The sequence below is a fragment of the Lipotes vexillifer genome, unplaced genomic scaffold, assembly GCF_000442215.2.
Source record: "Lipotes vexillifer unplaced genomic scaffold, Lipotes_vexillifer_v1.1 scaffold584, whole genome shotgun sequence".
Lineage (NCBI taxonomy): Eukaryota > Metazoa > Chordata > Mammalia > Artiodactyla > Lipotidae > Lipotes > Lipotes vexillifer.
Genome location: NW_006783036.1, coordinates 4,623,808 through 4,637,201, shown reverse-complemented (window position 1 = coordinate 4,637,201; position 13,394 = coordinate 4,623,808). Strand labels below are relative to the sequence as shown.

At 42.5% G+C, this 13,394-nt stretch overlaps 1 protein-coding gene across 1 annotated transcript in view; it reads left to right on the top strand.

The window, feature by feature from the left end:
- The first annotated feature begins 2,758 nt into the window (after positions 1 to 2,758).
- The window catches only part of EML1 (EMAP like 1), a 93,323-nt gene continuing 82,687 nt past the window's right edge, over positions 2,759 to 13,394 (top strand). The window contains 1 exon segment of the mRNA XM_007455643.1: positions 2,759 to 2,935. Within this exon segment, the coding sequence (XP_007455705.1) occupies positions 2,779 to 2,935 (157 nt within the window). The 5' untranslated portion in view covers positions 2,759 to 2,778.

Sequence of the window (13,394 nt, the reverse complement as noted above, 5' to 3'; positions counted from 1 at the left end):
GTAATTTCCCTTTACTCTGAAGACCTTCCTTTAACTTCTTGTAATGCAGATCTACTGGCAATAAATTCTTTCAGTTTTCATTTATCTGAAAATGCCTTAAGTTGCCTTCATTCTTGGAGGATATTTTTGCAGGATATAGAATTCTGGATTGAATTTTTTTTCATCTAGTACTTTAAAGATGTTGCTTCACTCTCTTCTCGTCTCCATGGTTTATGACAACCAGCTATTAATCAGATTACTGTTCCCTGTATAGTTATATATGTTGTTTTTCTCTTGCTGCTTTCAAGATGTGTACTTTATCTTTGGTTTTCAACAGTATGATTATGATAGACCTTGAGGTGGTCTTTTTTGTGTTTATTTTGCTTGGTTTTTGCTTAGCATTTTGTAATTTTACATTTCTTTCCTTTATTGAACTTGGGATGTTTGGGGCCATTATTTTTCAGATATTTTTTTCTGTCCTGCTCTTTCTCTTTTTATATTCCAATTAAATGTATGTTGGACTGTTTGAGATTGTCTTAACAAGTCCCCAGGGCTCTGTTAATTTTTTCCCTCTGTTTTCTTCACCTTGGATACTTCCGATTCATCTGTCTTCAGATTTGCTTGGTTTTTCATCTGTCATGTCTGTTAATTCCATTTAGTGAATTTTTTATTGTCATAAATTATATTTTTCAGTTCTTGAATTTCCATTCAGTTCATTTTTCATTTCTATCTTTCTGCCGATACTTCCCACTTCTCTCTGAAATTTTCATTCATTGAAAAAAATACTCATTTTACATATAGAGGATAGTCTTGATAGCCATTTTAAATTCCTTATCTGTTAGTTCCAATGTTTTGTTCATTTTGGAGTTGGACTCAATTTATTTTCTTTTCTCTTGAGAATGTGTTCCATTTCTTGATTCTTAGTATGTTACTAATTTTGGATTATATCCTAGACATTATGAATGTTAAGTTATGGAGATTCTGTATTCTATTATTTTTTCTCTGACAAGTATTGTTTGTTCCAGTGGGTACTTTAATTGGGCTTGAACTGCAAGCTCTGCTTTGAGTCTATTCCATGCATGTGTGATTCACAGGTCAGTCAGAGATATAAAGAGGGAGAGTTTGGGGATCCCCTCTCTAGTTTTTTTTCTGGGATTTCCCTACTCTTTTTAGTGTTCATGGTTTTCAGACTTCACTTTTTTATTTTTTAAGGACAAAAAGGCAACAGGGTTTTCTGAGCGTGTCCTCACCCGCATCGTATACAACACTTAGCCCTGGGTTCAAAGCCGTGAAAAAGGGAGTTTACTTGTAGAGTTCCCCATCTGCCTTCTGCCAAGTGAGTGCCAACTCCCACCAGAATCTATATGCTTGTGTCCACGCTCCAGTACTTCTGCTGTTATTTGTATAATTTCCAGGCTTAACAATTACTTTCTGCAGGGGGTGCTGTCCAATAGGGGTTTCTCATACCCGGAAGCAGAAGAGACTCCATGATGCTTACATGTTAGTTGGGAGACATAGACAGGAAGCAAACAAGCAAGGTGATTCTAGGTCATAGTGATGCTATGAAAGAAAGAAATACGGTGGACATGACTGAAAGGAACAACTTAAAGGAAGGTTATTAGCAAGGTTCTCTGAAAAACTCCCATTTGAGTTGAGACCGAAAGAACAGAACTTGGTCATGAAAACAATCTGGTTGAGAAATGATTCCGGCAAAGGCAACAGCAGATACCAAATCCCTAAAGTAGGAGAGAAAGGGCAGTGTGGCTGGAGCATGGGAAGAGAAGGGAAGAAGAATGTAAAATGAGGTTAGAGAGGTAAGGAAGATGATGAAGGGCCCTGTTAGACCTTGGTAAGGAACTGGGAGTTAGTGCCTCTAGGTAAGAAACTATGATCACTCTAGCTGTAAGGGTGTGCTTACCAAACAGATTTGACCACTCCTATTGCTTTGTCCTTAAGAGTCTTGACTGGAAGATAGTATGGCCCTGTGCACAACCTGTCAGCATCACTGGAACAAAAGCTAGAAGTCCATGCAGTCAATTTCTGCCATGTGTGGGAAGTTGCAGTACGTGTATTCTAATATCCACTCTAGTTCTGAGGTCCTCTGATATCACGGAAAAGAAAATGGCCTGAATCTAGAAACGTATCATGACAATTAAAACCAGTTTAAAAAAAAAAAGAAAAGCACAAACCTAGAGAATGAAAAGACAGTAGCGGAATGAAGCAGTGCAGTTCTTCGTAATTTTAAAAGATTTCACACGGGGACTTCCCTGGTGGCGCAGTGGTTAAGAATCCGCCTGCCAATGCAGGGGACACAGGTTCGAGCCCTGGTCCGGGAAGATCCCACATGCCGCGGAGCAAATAAGCCCGTGCGCCACAACTACTGAGCCCGCGCTCTAGAGCCCGCGAGCCACAACTACTGAGCCCGCGTGCCACAACTACTGAAGCCTGCACGCCTAGAGCCCATGTTCCAAAACAAGAGAAGCCACCGCAATGAGAAGCCCGCGCACAGCAATGAAGAGCAGCCCCCGCTCGCCGCAACTAGAGAAAGCCTGCGCACGGCGATGAAGACCCAACGCAGCCAAAATATAAATAAATAAATAAATTTTTTAAAAAAAGAAAAAAAAAAGATTTTGCATGAGTTCTGCCTACAAGCAGTGGTCTCCAGCTTTTAAATATTGTTGTGTTACATAATAGCAACATGTTGGTGTGTGTTTCTTAGTCTGGTTTCTCTGGGGAGCAGCTGAGACTCATTTGCCCCTTTCCCCTGGTCTAGATGACAGCGCTTCTGCCGCCAGTAGCATGGAGGTGACAGACCGCATCGCCTCCCTGGAGCAGAAAGTCCAGATGCAGGAAGACGACATCCAGCTGCTCAAGTCGGCTCTGGCCGATGTGGTTCGGCGGCTGAACATCACCGAGGAGCAGCAGGCGGTGCTCAACAGGAAAGGACCTACCAAAGGTGGGCATTCAAGACTCACGGGAATTGGGCTTGTGGCACATTGTTTTTTTTTTTTTCTTTCATTCTGAGTATCCTTATTTGTTAATTTGATTGAAGTATAGTTGATTTAGTGTTGTGTTAGTTTCAGGTGTACAGCAAAGTGATTCAGTTGTACATACCTATATATCTATTTCTTTCAGATTCTTTCCCCTTATAGGTTATTATAAAATATTGAGTATAGTTCCCTGTGCTATACAGTAGGTCCTTGTTGGTTATCTATTTTATATACAGTAGTGAGTCTATGTTAATTCTAACCTGCTAATTTATCACTCCCCCTCCTTTCCCCTTAGGTAACCATAAGTTTGTTTTCTATGTCTGTGGGTCTATTTCTATTTTGCAAATAAGTTCATTTGTATCATTTTTTTTTTTAGATTCCACATAGCAGTGATATCATATGATATTCATCCTTGTTTGGCTTACTTCACCTAGTACGATAATCTCTAGGTCCATCCATATTGCTGAAAATGGCATTATTTCATTCCTTTTTTATGACTGAGTAGTATTCCATTTATATATATACCACATCTTCTTTATCCACTCCTCTGTCGATGGACACTTAGGTTGCTCGCACGTCTTGGCTATTGTAAATAGTGCTGCAGTGAACATAGGGGTGCACGTATCTTTTCGAATTAAGGTTTTCTCTGGATATACGCCCAGGAGTGGAATTGACAGATCATGTGGTAGCTCATTGCAGATTCTTGCTCCAGAAAATATGTTGCTCTCTTAATATTGACAGAGAACCCAAGCTTAGAAAAACAGTGAAGCAGCCTTAGGATTGTTGAAATCATCACACAAAGTGTGACAGTATTTTTTGGCTGGACGTTGGTGAATTGTAGCCCAGTGGTGCACAGTTGTAGGTGACCAGTAAATGCTGGTTGAGTCAAGGAAGGAATGTCCACAGTGGACCAGAGAACTGTCATTTATCCAGACTCTCTGGGATAGAGAGAGCTTGCAAAACAAAACCGAAAACCAAAGCAAACACAAATCTTTGGGCCCCTGTGGAGGCTGTTTCACCTAGAAACTTTTGACGACTCTCATCTCTTTCTCTGTCCTCAGTTTAAAGATTTTTATTTTATTTATTTAGTCCTTTGGCTGCATTGGGTCTTCATTGCGGTGTGCGGGCTTCTCATTGCGGTGGTTTCTCTTGTTGTGGAGCATGGGCTGTAGGCGTGTGGGCTTCAGTAGATTGTGGCACTCGGGCTCAGTAGTTGTGGCTCGCAGGCTCTAGAGCACAGGCTCAGTAGTTGTGGCGCACAGGCTTAGTTGCTCCGCGGCATGTGGGATCTTCCCAGACCAGGGCTCTAACCTGTGTCGCCTGCATTGGCAGGCGGATTCTTAACCACTGTACTACCAGGGAAGCCTGTCCTCAGTTTACACTGTTGTCCAGTTCAGCGCAGCAAACACTTACTTGATCACATGCCACATGTGAAGCTCTGAGTTGAGGACTGGGACCCAGAGGCTGGCAGGCCCCTCCCTGATTTGCTCAGAACCCTGAAGCTCATCACCAACTTTCCCTCCGCCTTCTAGCAAGTAAGCTCATTTGGGGCAAAACTCCTGTTTTTTTTATATCCCTTTTTCTTTTGTCCAGAAGATCATAGCCTACAACAGAAGTCTATACCTATAAATAGTGGATTTCTGGCACATTTAAATCACCATTTCATTTCCCAGTGGTGCCTGGAAACAAAACAAAAAGCAATATTTGTGCTTTAAATAACTTTGTAGTGACCCTCTTCTTACAATTTTGGAAATAAAACGCCTCGTAAAAGCTTCTCTCCTAGTAAGTGCCCTGACGTCTGCTTTCAACCAATATGCATTGCTCATCTTTTGCCAGAACGGCTTTTCCTCATGGCTAACTCTAGAAAACAGAATTCATCTTGGCTGTAAAATTCCTTTAGTTAAAACATTTTGAGTCTGCGGCATGTAAATGTCCCCTTAAAATTAACTTTCTTATTTTGTTTGGATTTAACATATTATTTCACAGTTACCATCTTTTCCTTGGAGTCAAGAGAGGGTACTGTCTTGATGTTGCATATGTTAGTTTTTTCTCTGGTCTTGGATACATTTTCACACGTTTATGGAAAGAAATCCATATCCTTGTCCTTCGGGATAACTATCACCAGCTCCATGTGAGATATACACACTGGGCGATGTCTACATTTTGAATAATCTTTTAAAATAATCTTTTTCTCCTAAGTTACAAAGCAATTAGGGTGTTTTAAATGGAAACCAGGTTATTCTAGGTATTCTTGACCTACTCGGCTTTCCAAAAATAAATCTGATGACTACCTACCCTAAAGGGTACGTTTGAAGTCGCTGCTTTATATACAACTTCAGGCTTCTAAAACTTCTATTTTTAGAAAAAGGAGGGGGAAAAATAATACAAGGAGTTTTATTTTCTTGATTGAGAGTAAAGTTTGAATTTTGGAAACTTTTACCTTTTTTTCATAGTTAGATCTGATGTTTCTTTATAACATTATTTTCAAAAGTGAAAATAAACCAAAGCACGAGAGCCAAAGTCACACCAAGCAACAGAAAAAAAGATTGTAAGAAAGCTGGTGAGCGGCATGCCCTGAATTCAGTGGGCTGTGGGTGGTGGGAGCAGAGGGGAGAAGGGGGAGTGATTCCATAAGAAGCCCTGGGTCGCTGCTTCTCTTTCAGAGAGTGCCGTGTTGGCACGGTATGTACACCCCTATCTGGACAGCTGGCACTCCACAGCCGTGGCTTAGTTAGGGGATATTTAGACAAGACAGCTTTGAGACAAGCCTCCTTTGGTTCTTAGAAGGCCACATTATTATTACCATTTGCCATTCTTTGGCATTGCCATCCTAATATAGGCTTGAAGTAACCTGGACACGTGGCATTCTAATTTTTAAATATCAAGTGATCTTTTCCCCCAACGTTAATTGTCAGAAGCTTAGGTCTGAGTGTTTTGAGCTTCTGGTGCACATCTTTGTGCCGTTTGCCCAGTGACAGGGACGGCTGTGCCACAGAGAAACAGGCTGCCTTGGAAGGCAGTGAGCATCTGTGTGAGTCAGCATAAAGGAAGCGCATGGTGAGCACAACATCCCCTCTGCAGCCATCCTGAACCGTTAGACTGCAGTGTCCACTCACTGGCCTTAGTAATTGCCTGGGAGACCACGGATAATAGCTCTTATCCTTTTCACGACAGCACTTCACTTATTTGAAGAAAGGTGTTCTGACATCTAAACTTTCACTTACTTTATCATCATTCTTCACGTGACTTAACTAGTACACCAGTGAGAACTGCAGTCTCATGAAGATAATTCACCAACAGATCAAGTTCAGGGCCTCCTGAAACAGAGGAAAGATTGTGGCCAACCCTGTAAAACGCGAGGCCTGTGGACACACAGTTTACAGAGACAGTTATGTCTCAGACGACGCTACCTTTTCTAGGTAACCCTTTTCTGTGCCCGGGATTGGCTTTTTGTGCTCGTTTTCCGTCTCTTTTTAACCCAGTGATACTGCCCTGGGTTTTAGGATTGCTGTTCTCCTTTTCCTTTGCTTTTGTTATTTAAAAAAAAAAGACATATGCAGAACTTATTGCCTTGTCATGCATCTCGACTGTAGAGAACCTCAGCCTGCAAAGTTTGCTTTGTTCCGGTGGGATTTACTTTCAGATAGGAAGATTCAGGGTGTTCTAATTATACTAAGCTTGGGCTACCATACAGTGGAGAAAAGAGAATCAAATAGTTTCTGGAGGCCTGTATTCTTGAAATTCTTGCTGATATTTAAGTTTTTTCGGTATTGTGGTTGGACTGGGGGCACAGAGTGCAGTGAACAGACACCATTATTTTGCTATTCTGAGTGTAAATACAGAAAAACGTGTGATGGACAAGGGAGTTCCTTGCAGAATTACGTATATTGGAGAAACATCGTGTAGGAAACAACTGAGCAAAAGCAAGCAATAGGGGCGTGGCCAGAAAACTGTGGATCCTCGTATGATGGAAAGCCATGTAATCTTTAAAAATGTTGGTGTTCCCGGGAAACAACAGGAAAGGTGCTTGTGTGTTATGTTAAAAGGCAGAATCAGGATATAAAACTGGATATGTCGTATTTTTCAACTAAATAATCAAAATCTATGCAAAGAAGAATGGAGTTCTAGTAGTATACCAAGAGTTAGCTTTCTTTTTTTCTGAGTGGGAGGAGGATGATTTTGTTTTCTTTTTTATACTTTCACTTCATTTCTAAATGTTCTTTGGTGTGTATTCTTTAATAAGCAGAAGGAATTTGCGTTTTAAAAATGACTCCTTTCTTACCGCTGAAGCTGATCTTCACTGCGCCAAGGTCAACAGCAGAGCTCAGAGCAAACGTCCAGAGGCTGGAGCATGCTCATGTGTGTTCTCAAGAAGACAAGGAGGGGCTTCCCCGGTGGCGCAGGGGTTAAGAATCCGCCTGCCAATGCAGGGGACACGGGTTCGAGCCCTGGTCCGGGAAGATCCCACATGCCGCGGAGCAACTAAGCCCGTGCGCCACAACTACTGAGCCCGCGCTCTAGAGCCCACGAGCCACAACTACTGAGCCCGCGTGCCACAACGACTGAAGAGCCCATGCTCCACAACAAGAGAAGCTCCTGCAGTGAGAAGCTCGTGCACCGCAACGAAGAGCAGCCCCCGCTCGCCACAGCTAGAGAAAGCCTGAGCGCAGCAGCAATGAAGACCCAATGCAGCCAAAAATAAATAAATTTTTTTAAAAAAAGAAGAGAAGGAATCATGGTGTGGAGTTAAATTCATAATAGATCCATTGTAGACATGCACGGCTAATTTCCATTTCAGTGCTACGGGAGTGTTACAGGATTTCAGTGTAAAAATGTAGGTTAAAATATACTCGTTGTCCCATGTATGTGGGGATGGTCTGCTTCGCTATGCATTAACCAGCAAGAGTTCCTGTTTCTCATTTTAGATTTCGCTTGGGAGTTCAGACTGTCTTTGGCAGCTTGCCTTTTAAAAAACTCGAATGAACCTTTTGCAAACTTTTCTGTTCTTTTTATTAATAACCCCATTAATTAACAGATCGGACAGTGAATAAATATAAGCAAAAACCTTCAGCTGGAGATGCTGACAAGCAAGACAGTCCTGTTGTTTCAGGACATCAAAATCTGGTCTCAGAATTTAGTCTCTGCAACTGGTGTTGAAAGGTGACTGCAGGTTGTCTTTTTTTGTTTGTTTGTTTTGTTTTTTTGTATTTTTTTTTTTTGCGGTACGCGGGCCTCTCACTGTTGTGGCCTCTCCCGCTGTGGAGCACAGGCTCCTGACGCGCAGGCTCAGTGGCCGTGGCTCACGGGCCCAGCCGCTCCGCGGCATGTGGGATCTTCCCGGACCGGGACACGAACCTGCGTCCCCTGCATCGGCAGGCGGACTCTCAACCACTGTGCCACCAGGGAAGCCCTGCAGGTTGTCTTTAAGTAGCCTCTGCTACATTAACACTTAACCCTGATAGTCATAATAATTCTTGTAGCTACCATTTATTAATTGGGTGGGTACAGGCCTTTGCAATAGATATTTTGTATGTATTAGCTCATTTCACCTCTCCATAACCCTTTGAGGTAGGTATTATTGTGCCCATTTTACAGATGAGAAAGCAGGCTCTAGGAGATGGAATAATTTGCCCCAGGTTACACAGCTGGTTAGGGAAAATCTGGGACTAGACCCTAAGGCCTGGCTGAACATACGTTCTTTCTGCCATCTGTGTTGCTTGGCTGTGCATATGCCTCTTAGCAGTATTATTTAAATTAGCATTATTCAAATCAAACCAAATATTTAAGAAATGAATAAGTATATGACTTGAAATGAGTTTTTTTTCAAGGTTTAATTTGATTTGCAAAGTGTCCCAAATACAACAAATCATATTCAGCATATAATTGTATAAAATATTGTATCATAGTCCTTTCACAAATTGTATTAGCTAGGTGCAACTAACAAATGAAAAAATTTTAAGTTCTTTGCAGTGAATGAAATTAATGAACATTTAACTTAGTTCTTTATCCTGGTTAACCAAATTAGCAATTTTTCCCTCTCTCTCGTCTACTGTGCTTTCTCCTTATCTTTCTCCTTACAAATTGATTAATTACAGAAAATAACTTGTGCTTTCTTTTAGACAGAACATGCTGTAGTTTCTTCCATTTTCCTCTTTAATTACCTTCCCCAGTTTAAACAGGTGTTCGTTAGTGATTTATAGAAAAGGCTTGGTAGATATATTCAGTTTTTCAGAGACTGAGAAAGATTGTTTTTAAACTTTGTATTATGAAAATGTTGAAATGCATATAAAAGTAGAAAAAAGTGGGCATGTGCCACTCCCTATGGGTGGTCTTTTGTTTTACAAATAATTGGCCTTGTGTGTATGGCATTTTTATTTTTGCCAGTATATCTTTTTTTTTTTAACATCTTTATTAGAGTATAATTGCTTTACAATGGTGTGTTAGTTTCTGCTTTATAACAAAGTGAATCAGTTATACATATACATATGTTCCCATATCTCTTCCCTCTTACATCTCCCTCCCTCCCACCCTCCCTATCCCACCCCTCTAGGTGGTCACAAAGCACCAAGCTGATCTCCCTGTGCTATGCGGCTGCTTCCCACTAGCTATCTGTTTTACTTTTGGTAGTGTTTACATGTCCATGCCACTCTCTCACTTTGTCACAGCTTACCCTTCCCCCTCCCCATATCCTCAAGTCCATTCTCTAGTAGGTCTGTGACTTTATTCCCATCTTACTCCTAGGTTCTTCATGACCTTTTTTTTTTTTTTTTCTTAGATTCCGTATATATGTGTTAGCATACGGTATTTGTTTTTCTCTTTCTGACTTACTTCACTCTGTATGACAGACTCTAGGTCCATCCACCTCACTACAAATATCTCAATTTCGTTTCTTTTTATTTGCCAATATATCTTTAGGATAGATTCCTGGAAGTGGGATTGCTGGATCCAAGGATAAATGCATCTGTAATATTGCTAGGTATTAGTGACGGGAACCTTCCCCAGCACATAAGTAATTATCTACTTTGTCTGACAATTTAGCAAAAGCAAGTTGCCTTCTCCAATTCCAAATATAGACATTTTTTCAATTTCGAAGTAGATAATTAGGAATTCTGGGTTCATAATGGTCAGGTGTGTTAAAGTTAAACTTTGAATTTCTACACATAATCACATACGTGGTCATGCTTTGCATAATTAAATTTATTGTGGGGCTTCTCTGGTGGCGCAGTGGTTGAGAGTCCACCTGCCGATGCAGGGGACGCGGGTTCGTGCCCCGGTCCGGGAAGATCCCACATGCCGCGGAGCGGTCTAGGCCCATGAGCCATGGCCGCTGAGCCTGCGCATCCGGAGCCTGTGCTCCGCAACAGGAGAGGCCACAACAGTGAGAGGCCCGCGTACCGCAAAAAAAAAAAAAAAAAAAAATTTATTGTGAAACCAAATGGAAAGTTTTACTTATCAAATATTGCACACTGAGTTATTAAGGTGATGTAAGTTAAAAGGATTTCTTCATCTTTAGATTATGGCAGTATCGTAATAATAAGCATTAGTAGATTTGACTACCTATACTTGAATTTCTATATTTACATCAACTGTAGTTTTGGAAACATATTGCCACAGGTAATATACTTCATGGAAGTCTGAGTATTCCAATCCTCCTGTTTAGAAAGATGAAACCTTTTTATTTCAGGCATACTTGTGCATGCTTTAGACCTGAGATTCTGAATACCTTTGTTAGAGATTTTTAAAGATTTTTTTGATGTGGACCATTTTTAAAGTCTTTATTGAATTTGTTACAATATTGCTTCTGTTTTATGTTTTTTGGGTTTTTTTTTGGCCACGAGGCAGGTGGGATCTCAGCTCCCTGAGCAGGGATCGAATCCGCACCCCCTGCCCTGGAAGGCAAAGTCTTAACCACTGGACTGCCGGGGATGTCCCATGTTAGAGATTTTCAGTTCCCACACTCTGGAGTCTTTTTTTTTTTTTTTTTTCCCTGTGGTACGCGGGCCTCTCACTGCCGTGGCCTCTCCCGTTGCAGAGCACAGGATCCGGATGTGCAGTCTCAGCGGCCATGGCTCACGGGCCCAGCCGCTCAGCGGCATGTGGCATCTTCCCGGACCAGGGCATGAACCCGTGTCCCCTGCATCGGCAGGCGGACTCTCAACCACTGCACCACCAGGGAAGCCCTGGAGTCATTTTTCAGGGATGTTAACTTGAGGTACTTTATGGGGACCTTATACTAAATAGTACGCACGGTAACAGGAAACTGGGGGCCGTGAACACTGTGCATGTGGCTGCATCTGTCCCTCTGACGAGGCCTGTCTACTTCAGTGGCTCCTCTGCTTCACTTCTGGTGGGTTGGTGGGTCTAAGGGAACTTAACGCAGTGTGAAAAGTCCCACAGAAACTCGGGTGTTTCTCTCCTGAACACTCTTCTCACACGAATTAGGATCATAGATTTCAGAGCACGAAGAGCCAGCCTTAGAGCATTTATAGACTGAAGTCTTTCCTTTATGGGTTAGGGAAATGGGGCCCAGAGGGCCTTGCCTGCAGTCGCGCTGCCAGTCAAGGACACACTGGAATTCACGCCCTGGCCCCCGACTCCCAGACCTGAGCTCCTTCTGCACTTTCCTCCCCCCTCTCACTTTGCCTGGGCACGAGGAGGAAAGCAACCGTTTGGGGGATGAGAACAGTCTGGGGTCTTCCTCGACCCCTCCGTGTGTGCGCGGGATGATGCAGTGGGGACACTCACTGGACCTGATTCTGCCTCAGGCACCTTTGCTCATAACTGAAATCCTGCATTTAATTCTTCTCACATTGTATTCAAGATACGAGATTGCATCCCGGTGTCCAAAACAGAGCATTTCATCATCTGGGCGTGGCCGTGGGATAATAGCTACCACCTTTTACGTGCTGCTACATGAAGGGCACTGTGCAGCTCGCCACTCCTCATTCCAAAACCTCACAGCAGCCCTGCAAGGTGGGCACTGTTATCCTATTTTACAAAGAAGCCTAGGCTTGGAAAGGTGGCTTGCCCAAGGCCACGTAATAAAGCCGAGTTGAGAATGAGCAGGTCCTAGCTCAAGACTCTTTGCCCTTTATTCCTCTGTGCTTCTCCAACCATCCCGATATCCCTTCCAATGAGTGCATTCTAAACATATATCATGTATCACTCATTCTCCTTTTATTTTGAGAAATTCTCCTTTCAGTGCTGTGTATCTATGTTTTGCCCCTAAGAACAATTAAAATAATTATTTTTAAAAAAACCTGTAGTGAACTGGAAGGATGTCTCATATCTTGGTGTCATCTCAAAGCCAGGGATCCATTTATCTTAGCACCTGATGAGCAGGAGATTGTGTTTGAACCTTCCCTGGTGCTGTTTCTCTTCTGCAGTTTCTGAGATCGCTTGTCTGAAAAATGACTCATTATGGCTGTTCTCGTGTCCTGCTGTCCTCATGATCCAAGCTAGCACCTGTTCAGATTGGACATTAGGAGATACTGTTTTCTCCCAAAACTTTTCTTTATGGTGGCAGCATTTTTTCCTTGAGTGGCTAATCATGTTTAGATATGGAAACATGAAAGAGACCTGACGAGATGTCGTGTGCAAAATAGGTCTTTAGCAAGCATACTGGTGTAGTCGTGATGCTATTTAAAAAGTCAGTGGTGACAAAAAGCCAAAGATATTATCAAGATAAGGATGTAGTGTTGATTGGATCTTGCCAAAATGAGAACCTTTCCAACTTCTTGTCACTCCAGTTGTGGCCGCCATCCCCCCTCCCTCCTCCTCCCCCTCTTCCTTTCCATATCCACTAGTTTTCTTTTATGATGTCTCATTACAACTTTAACAATTCTGTTTGCTTTTGATGCTACACTGTTATAGTTTAATGTGTAAGGTTTATTATGCCCTCTGAGAAGGCCCGTTGCATGCAGTTGATATTCTTTTATGGGCAGAAGGACAATACTAGATTATTATGAGACTGAATTTTGAAATTATGACTCAAGGAGAGATAAAAAGCAGTGACTCAGACGGACTTCCCTGGGGGTCCAGTAGTTGAGACCCCGTGATTCCACTGTAGGGAGTGAGGGTTTGATCCCTAGTTGGGGAACTGGGATCCCGCATGCCGTGTGGCACGGCCAAAAAATAAAATTAAAAAAAGAAAAAAGAAAAAGAAAACAGTGGGGCTCCCCTGATGGCACAGTGGTCGGGAGTCCGCCTGCCGATGCAGGGGACGCGGGTTCGTGCCCCGGTCCGGGAAGATCCCACGTGCCGCGGAGCGGCTGGGCCCGTGAGCCATGGCCGCTGAGCCTGCGCGTCCGGAGCCTGTGCTCCGCAACGGGAGAGGCCACAGCAGTGAAAGTCCAAAAAAAAAAAAAAAAAAAAAAAAAAAAACAGTGACTCAAATGGCAACACAATGCCTTTTCTTGGAAGTGG